Source organism: Hyaena hyaena, unplaced genomic scaffold, assembly GCF_003009895.1.
Source record: "Hyaena hyaena isolate Hyena2069 unplaced genomic scaffold, ASM300989v1 scaffold_146, whole genome shotgun sequence".
Classification (NCBI taxonomy): domain Eukaryota; kingdom Metazoa; phylum Chordata; class Mammalia; order Carnivora; family Hyaenidae; genus Hyaena; species Hyaena hyaena.
The window spans coordinates 607,387-621,022 of NW_024080778.1; the positions used below are offsets into that span (position 1 = coordinate 607,387).

General features: G+C 40.6%; 1 protein-coding gene across 1 annotated transcript in view; it reads right to left on the minus strand.

Moving 5' to 3' along the window:
• Positions 1–13,636, minus strand: part of MCUB (mitochondrial calcium uniporter dominant negative subunit beta) — a 93,715-nt gene that overhangs the window by 5,280 nt on the left and 74,799 nt on the right. The window contains exon 5 of the mRNA XM_039238796.1: positions 11,689–11,793. Coding sequence (XP_039094727.1) covers positions 11,689–11,793 — 105 coding nt within the window. The remainder of the gene's footprint in view (positions 1–11,688; positions 11,794–13,636) is intronic.

Genomic DNA, 13,636 nt, shown 5'->3' on the forward strand with positions numbered 1-13,636 from the left:
AACCTAAGACCCTCTCCTAAGCCCCAACCAACCATCTATCCAAAAATTATTTTAGGATCCACAGGGGAGGGGAACTGGGGTACTAACATGTAAGCAAAAGTATAATATACATTTGAAAAGCAAGTAAAGTGAAAGTTCATTTCAACAAGATGCAGACCTGAAAGGAAGTTCATATTGAGAATGAGTTTTTAATAAAGTTCTTTCACTTATGGATTTCTCTCTTATGGATCCTGCCGCAGCTGTGGACCTGTAAGTTCCCACACGGCTGGGCTGTGATGCTTCTTTTCTGAGGGTTGTACTTGTTCCCCGGCACCGGAAGGGAACTGGAGGTGGGCGACAGGCGAGAACAAGCAGCCTGACCCGCCCGCCAGCGGCTCGTGCAGGGAGCCGGGGAGGCTTGTGACCCTGGAGTCAGGACCAGCCCAGTGAGTCTCCAAGGCCTGCCAGCAGTTATTTCCCTCCCATTTTCATCCACTGCCTTAAAAACAACTTTGTTGCAGTCTTTAATCCCTTCTACATTCCAAACTAAAGCTGCCACGAAGTGAAAAGGAGAAGTTCCTTTCTAGGCTTCTGAGATTTGCTGAACAGTCTTTTGTTTTGAGGAAGAAAGTGGGGTTATTTAAAAGGTCTACCTACAGAAGGAAGGTATGGGTGGGGTACAACTCTGTCCCAAGCTGTGGAATGTAACAGGGACAGAGCCAGACACGAGATACAGTGACGAGGAAAGATTTTATTCAGTAACTACTGCAATAAGGGAGAGGGTCCAGTGTGACCCCAACTCACACTGGGCGTTTTCAGGGAGGGAGGGGAACAGCAGGGGCATAAGCAAGCAGAGTCCAGGAAGTGGGAATCTACAAAAACTGGGCATGGGGGTTGCTGGTTAATGTGACTAGGCCATCTGGGCTGTTAACTGGCACTTACTCAAATGAGAAGCAAACAAAAGGCAGTGTGCAAGTCAGGGCAAAGCACCCATCTAGACAGGAGTGAGAGCAAGCCTTACCACCTTGAACATCTACATGTCAAAGAATGAACTACTGCACGTAGTTTCTCGGGTCCGAGTCTACGGTTCTGGGAGACAGAAGCTGTACATTTCCGAGGGTAGAGACGGGGTGTATAACTGCGAGCTTTCTAAAAAAACTGCTAGGAGAGGCAGTTTAGGGACGCATCCGCCTATCACCACGTTTTCCCTGAACAAACAGGAAGTTCTCCTGGCACCGTTGCACTTTCTCATTTAAGCATTTTAAGAGGGCTGTAGTCGTAACCCTAGGGATAGCTCGGAGTTGTTAGAAACTATGCCGGTATTCGTTCAAGTCTCTCAGGGTGGGAGGAATGGCGGGGGATTTGGAGTGAACAAAATCATTTATGTAGCCAATCTGCAATTTTTATAGGCCAAGCTTGAGGTCTAGTCCAGAAGAGGGCTCAGAGGAGCCTGACGAAGGTTTGGTCAAAGAGAGTGTGTGTCAAGTGACACAAAATGTTTATCTGAGTCCAATGACAAGCGATGGTCTTCCAGAAACGGCACCACAGAATTTGTATGCTCTATTACCAATTTAAACATTTCTCTGGGGCATCTCCTAACAAAAACCAAAAATGAGAGATTATTCTTTTTTCTTCAGAAGCTGTTTATTCCTATATGTGTCTCGAATGTGGGTTTCATTTTCATATCCTGAATTTCAAATCCAAATGTGCCAATGCTTTAGAAAAGAAATGGAATTCCAATAGACTGAACTCCAAGTTTAGAACTTTACAAACCTAATTTTCTATTAATCCAGCATAATAGAACTTTACAAACCTAATTTTCTATTAATCCAGCATAATTCCTCTATAGTTTCATTCCAACCATACCCACTGTGCCTGTTAGTTTAATTCACACAGTGAGACTGAGCAAGTTGGATTCGGATTCGGTGTTCAGTGAGACACCTGGTAAGCCCAAGGGCAGAGAGATGTGGGGCCCCAGACCTCACACCTCCAGGGTGGGCCCTGCCCCCAGAGCTCAATCCCAGCAAACAGCCGCGCCAGGCAGGCAGGGGACTCTCCTCCCAGTGGGCTGTTAGGAGGGAGGCCGGAACGTAGTCCACCTGGACGTAAGGTCTATGCGACATACTGGGGCTTGTAGGAGGGAAGGTCAAGTAGAACAAAGAGATGCCCTGAAAACACTTATTTCCACTCGCTCTCTCAAATACTCAATCCAGAGAGTAGGGAGCAGAAGACCTTTCAGAGTGCTGGGGACTCAATGGACATGAAATTTTCATTTTCAGTATTTCTCAACTTTTGCCATCCTTATCTTTCTGGCGTTAAATACTGCCCGGGTCTTTAAAAAGAATGAACAGAAGAAAGTTCACAATTGTTGAAATGACAGATTCATCTTAATTTCTCTATACTGGTTTGTATTTGGAAATTTCATAAAATTTTCAAACATACCATTAAAATTTTTAAGAAGTATATATTTTTCTTCAAGGAATCTTCAGAGAAATGGCTGACACCAAAGCTGGGGTACAAAATCAGCCTGCAGCATCTAGTTACACCAGAAAGCAAGGAAAAGCTGGAAATAAAAATGGGGACGGGGTGTCTCGGTGGCTCTGTCTGTTAAATGTCTGACTTCAGCTCAGGTCATGATCTCACAACTCGGGGGTTTGAGCCCTGCGTTGGGCTCTGTGCTGACGGCTTAGAGCCTGGACTCTGCTTTGGATTCTGTCACTCTCTCTCTCTGCCCCTCTCCCACTCATGCTCTGTCTCTCTCTCTCTCAAAAATAAACATTAAAAAAATTTTTTTGAAGGGGGGAAATGGTGGGGGAAAGGGAGAGAGGCAAACCATGAGAGACTCTTGAATGCTGACAAAAACTGAGGACTGATGGATGTGGGGGGGAGGGGGATGGGCATGGAGGAGGGCACTTGTGGGGATGAGCACTGGGTGTTATGTGGAAACTAATTTGACAATAAACTATTTGTAAAAAAAAAAAAAAAAAAAAAGATTTTAATGGGGGCAAATCACCAGGACATGGGAACCAAGGTGCTGAAATTGTATCAGAAAATGATTAGGGGCCCCCTTAAGCTGACTCCTGTGTCCTGTGACTTACTCTCATTTTGTCTGTTAGCATTCTTTCTTTAATCTAAATTCCCTCCCGCACCTTTCCTTTCTCACTGGCACCTACTGATAATTCTTGGCTGATGCAGAATTTAGAGAATCCGGCTATACTATGATGACTTTTTGACTTCAGCAGCACTCCCACATTTACCAGTCAGCACTTAGCGTTCTAACTATAAACAAGAGCCTTCCCTTATTTATTGATCTGTTTCTTTTTTTTTTTTAATGTTTTTATTTTTTATTTTTTTATTTTTGAGAGAGAGAGAGAGACAGCAGGAGCAGGGGAGGGTCAGAGAGAGAAGGAGTCACAGAATCTGAAGACAGGCTCCAGGCTCCGAGCTGGCAGTCAGCACAGAGCCCGACATGGGGCTCGAACCCACGGACCGTGAGATCATGACCTGAGCCGAAGTCGGACGCTCAACCGACTGAGCCACCCAGGCGCCCCTTTATTGATCTGTTTCTGTCATCTATTTATTAAGGCACAGACTTATTAATTCCTTCCTTCTGCCCTCAAGAGTCCGTGGTCACAGCCTGCCGGGAGCAGAAGCCTCTGGAGCCAATACTGGCAGGAACACTTAAACATAACTGGCAGGGGCACCTGGGTGGCTCAGTGGGTGAAGCGTCAGATTCTTGATTTCAGCTCAGCTCAGGATCTCAGGGTTGTGGAACACAGTCCTGCACCTGGCTCTGCACTGAGCATGAAACCTGATTAAGATTCTCTCTTCCTAGGAGGAACCCTTTTTCACTGCTGGTGGGAATGCAAACTGGTGCAGCCACTCTAGAAAACAGTATGGAGATTCCTCGAAAAATTAAAAACAGAACTATCATATGACCCAGCAACTGCATTACTAGGTATTTATCCAAGGGATACAGTTGTGCTGTTTTGAAGGGGCACATGCACCCCAGTGTTTATAGCCAACGTATGGGAAGAGCCCAAATGCTCATCAACTGCTGAATGGATAAAGAAGAGGTGGTTTATATCTACATGGAATATTACTCGGTGATCAGAAAGAATGAAATCTTGCCATCTGCAACAACATGGATGGAACTAGAGTATATTATGTAAAGTGAAATAAGTCAGAGAAAGACAAATAGCATATGACTTCACTAATATGTGGAATTTAGGATACAAAACAGATATGAACATAGAGTAAAGGAAGCAAAAATAATATAAAAATAAGAGAGGGAGACAAACCATAAGGGACTCTTAAATACAGAGAACAAACTGAGGTTTGCTGGCGGGGTGTTGGAAGGGCAGATGGCCTAAACAGGGGATAGGCATTAAGGAGGGCACTTGTTGGCATGAGCACTGGGTGTCATATGTAAGTGATGAATCACTAATTTCTACTCTTGAAACCATTATTACACTATATGGTAACATGGATATAAATTTAAAGAACAGAAAGAAAAAAAAAAAAAAGACTCTCCTTTCTCTGCCCCCCTCCCCTGCTGAAGTGCTCTCTTTTGCTCTCTCTCTCAAAATAAACATTGAAAAAAAAAAAAAAAAAGCCAGAACTGGTCAATTGCTGGAGGCTCAGTGCTGACGGGTTTGTGAAAATAAAAACTCACACACATTTATGAGTGTTACTTCCAGGAGGCCACCAGGTTCCTGCAGTGAAGGGGAAGAGATCACACACACAACCTGGTGCGTGGAGCAGGGAGGGGGCAAAAAGAAACATTCTAAAACAGCGCTGAGTGGAACTCTGCCCACAGCAAGTGCCCTACTTTACCAGAGCCTTATCTGGCTTGGAAGAGGGGCCATGAGCCAACTCCCGCTCCCCCTAGCCTTCCTGTCACACATACGGGAAAGAAACAGTAAAAAGGCTAAGAAACTGTCCTGAAGGTTGCAACCTAGGAATTCTGGCCCAATAAAATACCAGAGATTCAATCTTAAGTTTACAGAAGGCTTCTCCACCCGCCCCCAACACCTTCCCACCACATCCACAGGGCTGTAATTCTATGCAAGGCACAGACTCTAAGAAAGAATTTCTAGGGAAACTCAAAGACCACAGGGAAGAGAAAAACAAAGGCACTAGAGGAAACTCAAGCCTCAGATACCTCCAGCTACAGCCAACAGTAAACGGCCTGTTAGCCAGAGACACATAAAACCTCACATGAAAGGCCTACGGGCTTCAGTTTCTACTACCCAACACACTGTGTCAGGCTTTCAACAAAGAATTGTTAAGGCAAGGATAAAACCAAATATAAAAAAACTCTGAAAGGAACCAGAGGAAAGGTGTTCACCTTAACTACCGAAGAGCAAAGATAAAAGTTACATCGGACTTCTCCCGGAAACTATACAAGCAGGAAGGAAACGAAAAATTGGAGTTAAGAGTGATAAAGGAAATCTTCAACTTAATGTCTTGGGCCCAATAATGTAACTTACCAAGGTCAAAATGACTCGGCAAAGCCTTAAAGAACGAGCTCTATTTCTGCCCTGAGCACACACTGTACAGCTGCTTTGTTAAAGACAATGACCCAAAAAGAGTATTCTGAACACAAAAGAGAAGGAAGAGACTTCCCTGGTTCCCAGAAGATGAAAAAGTCCTGCAGCCTCACATATACTAGACACTTAAGATAACATCAGCAACTTTCTGAAATGTCCTTTGTCTAATGGTCTGTAACTTTTTATGTAAAAACAAAAAACAAAAGCCCGGTGACTAACCCTGCAGCAAACATTCCTCTGCCAGAGCACCTTCTGCTTTGTGAAGGCTCTGTTATCGGGGCAGCTGTCCTAACTTGGCCAGGAAGTTAGAACAAGAACTTCTATTCTTTTAGAAATTCTAGAAGGTATGTTCATTTTGTGTCGACATGAGAAAAAAACCACAAACCTAGAATTCTGTATCTCACCAAATTATCCTTCAAAAGTGAAGGAGAAATGAAGACTTTCTGAAACAAAAATTGAGAGAATTTGTTGCCAGTAAACTACCTTGCAAGAAATATTAAAAGTAAAGGGAAGAAAAATGATATTAGGTCAGAAACCTAGATCTACATAAAGGAATTCTACATTAAAGAAGGAATAAGGGAAGACAAAATTTTCTTTTCTCTTATTAACTGATGTACTGAAACAGTCCACTCAAACTAATAGCAGCAAAAATATATTCAATGATTACAGCTTATATATGAGTGAAATGAATGACAAGGGATGGAAAGAAATAATTAGAAATACATGATTATTACAGGGTACTTGTAATGCCTGTAAAACAGTGTATCTAATGTTTTGGGTTTTTTTTAATGTTTTTTTATTTCTGAGAGAGAGAGATAGAGACAGGCAGACAGACAGACACAGTGTGAGCAGGGGAGGGCCAGAGAGAGAGGGAGACACAGAATCCAAAGACAAGCTCCAGGCTCCGAGCTAACTGTCAGCACAGAGCCTGACACAGGGCTCAAACCCACGAAGCGTGAGATCATGACCTGAGCCAAAGTTGGACCCTTAACCGACTGAACCACCCAGGCGCCCCAGCAATAATCACATGTTTTTTAAAAAAATTTTTAATGTTTTTATTTCTGAGAGACGGAGAGACAGCGTGAGCAGGAGAGGGTCAGAGAGAGAGGGAGACACAGAATCCGAAGTAGGCTCCAGGCTCTGAGCTAGCCATCAGCATAGAGCCCAATGCGGGGCTCAAGATCATGAGATCATGACCTGAGCTGAAGTCGGATGCTCAACCGACGAGACACCCAGGTGCCCCAGAAATAATCATTTTTTAATATCAGTGGTCTAAAATCACCAATTAAAAGATAGATATTAGACTGGATTTAAAAGCAAGGCCCAGGAGCATCTGGGTGGCTCAGTCCATTAATCATCTGACTCTTGATTGTAGCAGCTCAGGTCATGATCTCAGTCGTGGGATCGAGCCCCTGAGCCCCTTATCAGGCTCTGCGCTGACAGCATGGAGCCTGCTTGGGATTCTGGGTCTCCCTCTCCATCTGCCCCTCCCCCATTCACATGAGCATTCTCTCAAAAACAAACATTTTTTTAATGTTTGTTTTTGAGAGACAGACAGACAGACACAGAACGTGCATGGAGGAGGGGCAGAAAGAGAGGGACACACAGAATCCAAAATAGGCTCCTGGCTCTGAGCTGTCAGCACAGAGCCCAGTGCGGGGCTCGAACCCACAAACAACAAGATTATGACCTGAGCTGAAGTCAGACACTTAACTGACTGAGCCACTCAGGTGCCCCAATAATTAACAAACATTTTTTTTAAATGAAAAAAAAAATCTTTTTAATCTTTTATTTTTGAGAGAGAGTATGAACGGAGGAGGTACAGAGAAAGAGGGAGACACATCACAGAGCTGTCAGCACAGAGCCCAACACAGGGCTTGAACCCACAAACCACAAGATCATGACCTGAGCTGAAGTGGGACGCTTAACCAACTGAGCCACACAGGCACCCCTAAAATTTTTTTTTAAAACAAAAACGAAGGCCTAACTACAGGTTGTCTACAAGAAATCCTCTTTAAATATAAAGACATATATAGATTAAAAGTAAAAGGAGAGAGGAACTTATATCATGCTAACACTAATCAAAAACAAGCTGGAAAAATATTTAACTGTGTATGGATGGATATTCATTAGACTTATTACGGTGATCATTTTGCAATATATATAATATTAAATCATTATGTTGTATATCTGAAACTAATATATATCATAGGACATAAGTCTTATATATATTTAAATGAGACTAATATAGTATAAGATATAAATTATATATGTATATGTATAAATGAAAAAGAAAGCTGGAATAGCTATGTTCATTTCAGACACAGCAGACTTGAGAGTAAGGAAGTTGTCATGGATAAAGAAGGGCATTACATAATTACATAACAGAGTCAATTCTCTAAGAAAACACAGCAACCCTTAATGTGTATGTAACAACAAAATGTCAAAATATGAGAGGCAAAACTGATAGAATCACAACGAGAAAAGAAAGAAATCCAGTAATAGTTGGGAGTCTTCATTACCTCTCTATCAGATATGGAACGATCTAACCAACAAAAAAATCATCAAGGACACAGCAAAACTCAACAGTACTATCAGTCATACAGATAGAATTTACATCTATAGACTATTTCATCCAACAACAAAAAATACACATTCTTCTCAAGCTCATATGAACATTCACCAAGATAAACCTCACATGGGGCCACATTTCAAAACAAATGCAAAAGAATATAAGTCATACAATATATGCTTTCAGGCCACAATGCAATTCAAGTAGAAATCAAAAAGAGGGCTAGAAAATCTCAAAATATTTGGCAATTAAACAATGTACTTCTAAACAATACATGGGTCAAGGAAGAAATAAAGAGAGATTAGACAATATTTTGAACTATCTGAAAATGAAAACACAACTTTCCAAAATTTGCAGGATGAAACAAAGCAGTGCTCAGAGGGAAATTTACAGCACTGAATGCATATATTAGAAAAGAAAAATCTATAATCTAAAGTTTCCACTTTTTAGAAAACTATAAGAGAAAATGACATTCAATGTAAGCAGAAGAAATAAAAATCAGAGCAGAAATCAATGAAATTGAGAATAATCCATAAAGAAGATCAGTGAAACTAAAAGCTATTTCTTTGAATAGATCAACATATTTGATCAACTCCTAGCCAGGCCAACAAAAAAGAGAAGACAAAATTACTAATATTATTATTACTACTAATAAAGGAAACAATGAATAACTCCTTGCTTGCAAATTTATTAACTCAAATTAAATGAGCTAAAACTATGAAAGACAGACTCTGCCAAAACACACACAAGAAGAAACAATCTGAATAGGACTCTATTTTAAAATTGAATCAGTAACAGCCTTTCAAAATGCAAAGCACTAGACCCAGATAGGTTCACTAATGAATTCTACTCAACATTTAAGTAAGAAATTATACCAATTCTCTACAATCCCTTCCAGGAGATAGAAACAGAGGGAATAATTCCTAACTCATTCTATGAAGCAATTACACTAATACAAAAATCAGACAAAGACATTACAAGAACATTAAAGACCAGTATCGCTCATGAACAAAGACGCAAAAGTCCTCAACAAAATATTAACCAATTAAATCCAACAATGTATAAAAACAATTATACACCATGACCAAATGGGATTTATTATAGAAATGGAAAGTCAATTAAAGCAATCCATCACACCAATAAGCTAAAGAAAAGTCACAGGGTCATACCAATACATGCAGAAAAAGCATCTGACAAAATCTAATTCCTATTCATGATGAAAACCCTAGCAAAGCAGGAATAGAAGGGAACTTCCTCAACTTGATAAAAACGTCTAACATCATATTTACTGGTGAGAGGCTTGAAGCTTTCCTGATGAGACCAGGAAAAAAGCAGGGTGTCTCTCTCACTGCTCTTTTCAAAATCATACTCCAAGTCCTTGCTACTGCAGGTAAATTTTTAAAAAGGACATAAAAGATGAACAGATTGTGAAGAAAGAAAGGTGTCTTTGTTCGCAGATGACCTGATGGTCTATGTAGAAAATCTGAAAGAATCGACAAAACTGCTGGATGTAATAAGCAATTATAGCAAAGCTGCAGGATACAAGGTTACTATATACAAGTCAATTACTTTATCATATACTCAGTCACTTTATCATATACCAACAAGGGGAATTTGGAAATTAAAAACACATTACCATTTATATCAGCACCTAGAAAACTGAAATACTTAGGTATAAATGTAACAAGTTATGATCAAGATCTTTATGAAAACTATAAAACTGTCGTGAAAGACATCAAAAAACTTAATAGATCAAGACATATTCCACGTTCATGGGAAGTAGGACTCCATACTGACAAGCTTTTAGTTCTTTCCAACTTTATCTACACATTCAACACAATCCCAGTCAAGATCTCAGCAAGATATTTTGTGGATACCAACAAACTAATTGTAAAGTTTATGTGGAAAGTCCAAAGACTTACAATAGCCAACTTGGTATGGAAGAAGAATAAAGTCAGAGAACTGACACTCCTCAATTCCAAGGCTTACGATAAAGCTATGGTAGTCAAGACAGCATGGTACTGGTAAAAGAACAAACAGATCAATGGAACCAAATACGGAGCCCAGAAACAGATTCACATAATATAGTCAACTGATCTTTGACCAAAGAGCAAAGGCAATCCAATAGAGCAATGGCAGTCTTTCAACAAATGGTGCTGGAAGAACTAGACATTCACATACAAAAACAAACAAAAAGAATCTAGATTAAGACTTTATACACTTCACAAAAATTAATTCAAAATGCGAAACTATACAACTCCTAGAACACTGGGGAAAACCTAGATGCCTCTGCGTGTGATGATAAGTTTTTACAGGTACCAAATGCACAAACCATGAAAGAAATCTTATACTGGACTTCATTAAATTAAAACCTCTGCCCTACAAGACAATGCCAAGAGAATGAGAAGACAAGCTATGGATTGGGGAAAAAATATTTGCAAAAGAGAGATTTGCTAATGAACTGTTATCCAAAATATGCAAAGCAATCATAAATCAAAAATAAAAAAAAAAGGACAACCTGCTTAAAAAATGGGCCAAAGACTTGAACAGACACCTCATCAAAGAATACAGTAAGCATAAGAAATCATATGCCATTAGGCAAGTCAAGTGAAAAACATAAGCTACTATTACATACCCAGGAGAATGGCCAAAATCCAGACACTGACAACCCTCAAGGCTGTCAAGGGTGTGGAGCAGCAGGACCTCTCACTGCTGACAGACATGCAAAACGGTACAGCCATTTTGGAAGAAAGTTTGTCAGTTTCTTACAAAACTAAGCAGACTCTTAATGTACAATCCAGCCATCATGTTCCTTGCCGTTTACCCAAATGAATCGAAAACTTATGTACATACAAAAGTTCGCCAACACTACATACTCTATGATACCAACTATATAACATTCTAAAAAGGCAAAACTATGGAGACAGTAAAAAGATTACTGGTTGCCAGGGGTTAGGGAGAGGGAGGGATGAACAGGCAGATCAAAGAGGACTTTGGGTAGTGGAATTACTCTGAGACTATAATGGTGGACATATGTCATTATACATTTTTCAAAACCCAAGAGTGACCCCTAATGTCAACTATGAACTTTGAATAATAATAATGGGCCAGGGTAGGTTCACGATTGTAACAAATATATCATTCTGTGCTTGACAGTGGGGAGGGCTATGGGGCAGAAGACAGAAAGAAGATGGGAACTGTATACTAACCTGCTCAATCTTGTCTATGAAGCTAAAACTACTCTGAAAAAATTAAGACTTTAAAAGAAAAAAAGAGGGAAGCACTGTCCATACACACTTGGATTCATGATTTTCAGACCTACTTCTACTTACCCCAGTAATTTCAGATTAAGCATTTCAAGATCCTAAAGAGAAGTCTTACACGTGTAAAAAGAGCACACGAGACTAAAAGCCCTGCTGGGCAACTTCTACTGATCGTTCGTACCCTGCTAGAAGACCTTAAGCATCAGTTCTCCAAAGCCTTCTAGGTCATTTGGTTAATTAAAAAGATTCTGAAGCTTACTCCCTGTAGAAGTCCCACAACTAAAAGGACATGTTAAGGTAGTTGCAGAGTTGTGTTTCTTACCTTTCTTGGGGCACCGAACATCATATGTTATTTTGTTAATAACAAGTTTAAAATCATTCATTAGCAAAATTTCCATTAAAGTGGAAGCTGGAATTTCATGGCCATCTGAAAGAGAAAACATAAAGCAAAACTATGCCCTTGTTTTAGAACTGTAATAACCATTTTCCAACATATAGAAAAATACTAACCCAGGTCTTTACAATACAGCAGTGGACGTTTTTCTTTTTTGGGGGGCACTCCAATACCCAGTACTGTTCCCATGGGGTGGGGGATAGGGCTCCTCCCTTCTTGCTCTACCTCCCAGTACTAGACCAAGCAGAGCAGGCAGGTGCTCCCTTTTCTCACACTGTCAGGGAGGCTGAGATCCAGGCAGATAATCCTGGTGAGACTGTCTCTGCCAAGGTCATGTGAAGATTCAGGAGAAATGGGAATGCTTCATAGCAGGGCCAGAGCACTGAAGGTGTCACGGGGAGTGAGGGTGCAGATGTCAACAGTGGAGCCCATCAGGGGCTCTTAGGCTAACTTGGTGTTTGCTTGTGTCCTCCCTCGGCTCCTGCCTCCTTCTGAGCCTGGCTTTCCATCAATTCCAATCTCCAGAGCCCACTGACACCCTCCTCTGCTCAGCCGGAGTCCAATAACTGCTGCTTATAGCTGTGCCCCTGACTGGAATGTGTAAGGCACACAGGCAGTAACATTTAACAGCCTACTGTTAAATTACTAGAGGTGACTGATTTGTTAAGCTTGGTAGCCAACCACTGCCACACAGGGCTCCCTGCTGTTCTAGTGGAGGAAAGGTGAATAGAGGCAAAGCTTCTAGGGGATGGGGGTGGAGGGACGGTAATAAACAGAATCAAACCTAAAGGGTAATCTGCTTGTGTGTGATTTATTTTAGGGGACATATGTCATTATACATTTTTAGGGAGTTAGAAAGTGGTAGGAGAGATTCTAATAGTAGTTTCAAGTATCCTAGGAACAATTCAGAAAAAAAAAATCTCAGAAAATTTTAACCTCAGTGTGCTTTGCATAACTTCTCATATAGTCCAGTTTTTATTATATTTTTGAACTTTAATGTAATCCAGGTTTTAAGACAGCAAAAAACCGGCGTTGGGTAGGGGTTTCTCCCTTTAGAACAGTGCACATAGAAGTGATACAAAGCCCAGGACGTGTATTTTCTCCTAGCGTGGCATTTGTCTGGCTACATTCAACCAGAGCTATTTCAGCTACATTAATATGCATGACAAGAGTAACACTGCTTGTAAAATTGGAAGAACCAGGCTGTCTGCCTCCTGTCTGGCTCTCTGTAGTTCTTTTGTTCCAGAAGGCAGCGAGTCAAGTCTGCACCTGGGTCTGTTCCTCGAATTTGGCTGTTTGGGTTCCTGTTCATCAGCTAGGGTGACATCATTTTCCCAGGAATTGCCAAATAATTCAACCCACACTATGGGCAAAACTGTGACAAGCTTCGAACACTCTTTTCAAGCCCAAATTAAAAGCAGGCAAATTCCACCCACACAGCCTCTTTTTTTAAAGATCAGTAACACACCAATCATTTTATATGACTTTGCAAGTGTCATTTAAAAATTTACATTTAAATGACTTCAAACCTGCTCCTTAAAATAGGACTATAAAAAGAAATCACCTGAGTATGATTTTTCAGTTGAAGTACTACATAATCATTTACGCTAATACAGGAACAGCAAAAGACTGATGTGAAACACTTTGAAGGAGCTAATGATGCAGCCTTGAATTTTTCACCTATTCTTGGGCAAGTATTGATTTAAATTCCAATAAAGTGTTTTCACTCAGTCCAAAAGCCATTTTTCTCTAAGATTTCTAGTCTTTGCCTTTGTGCTTTATGTTTCAAAGCTATTTAGATTTTTAGAAAAAGCAGGGTACGTTGCTGTAACCTTGCTGATTTCATTCACTTAAGGAACATTTACGGAGTACAAAC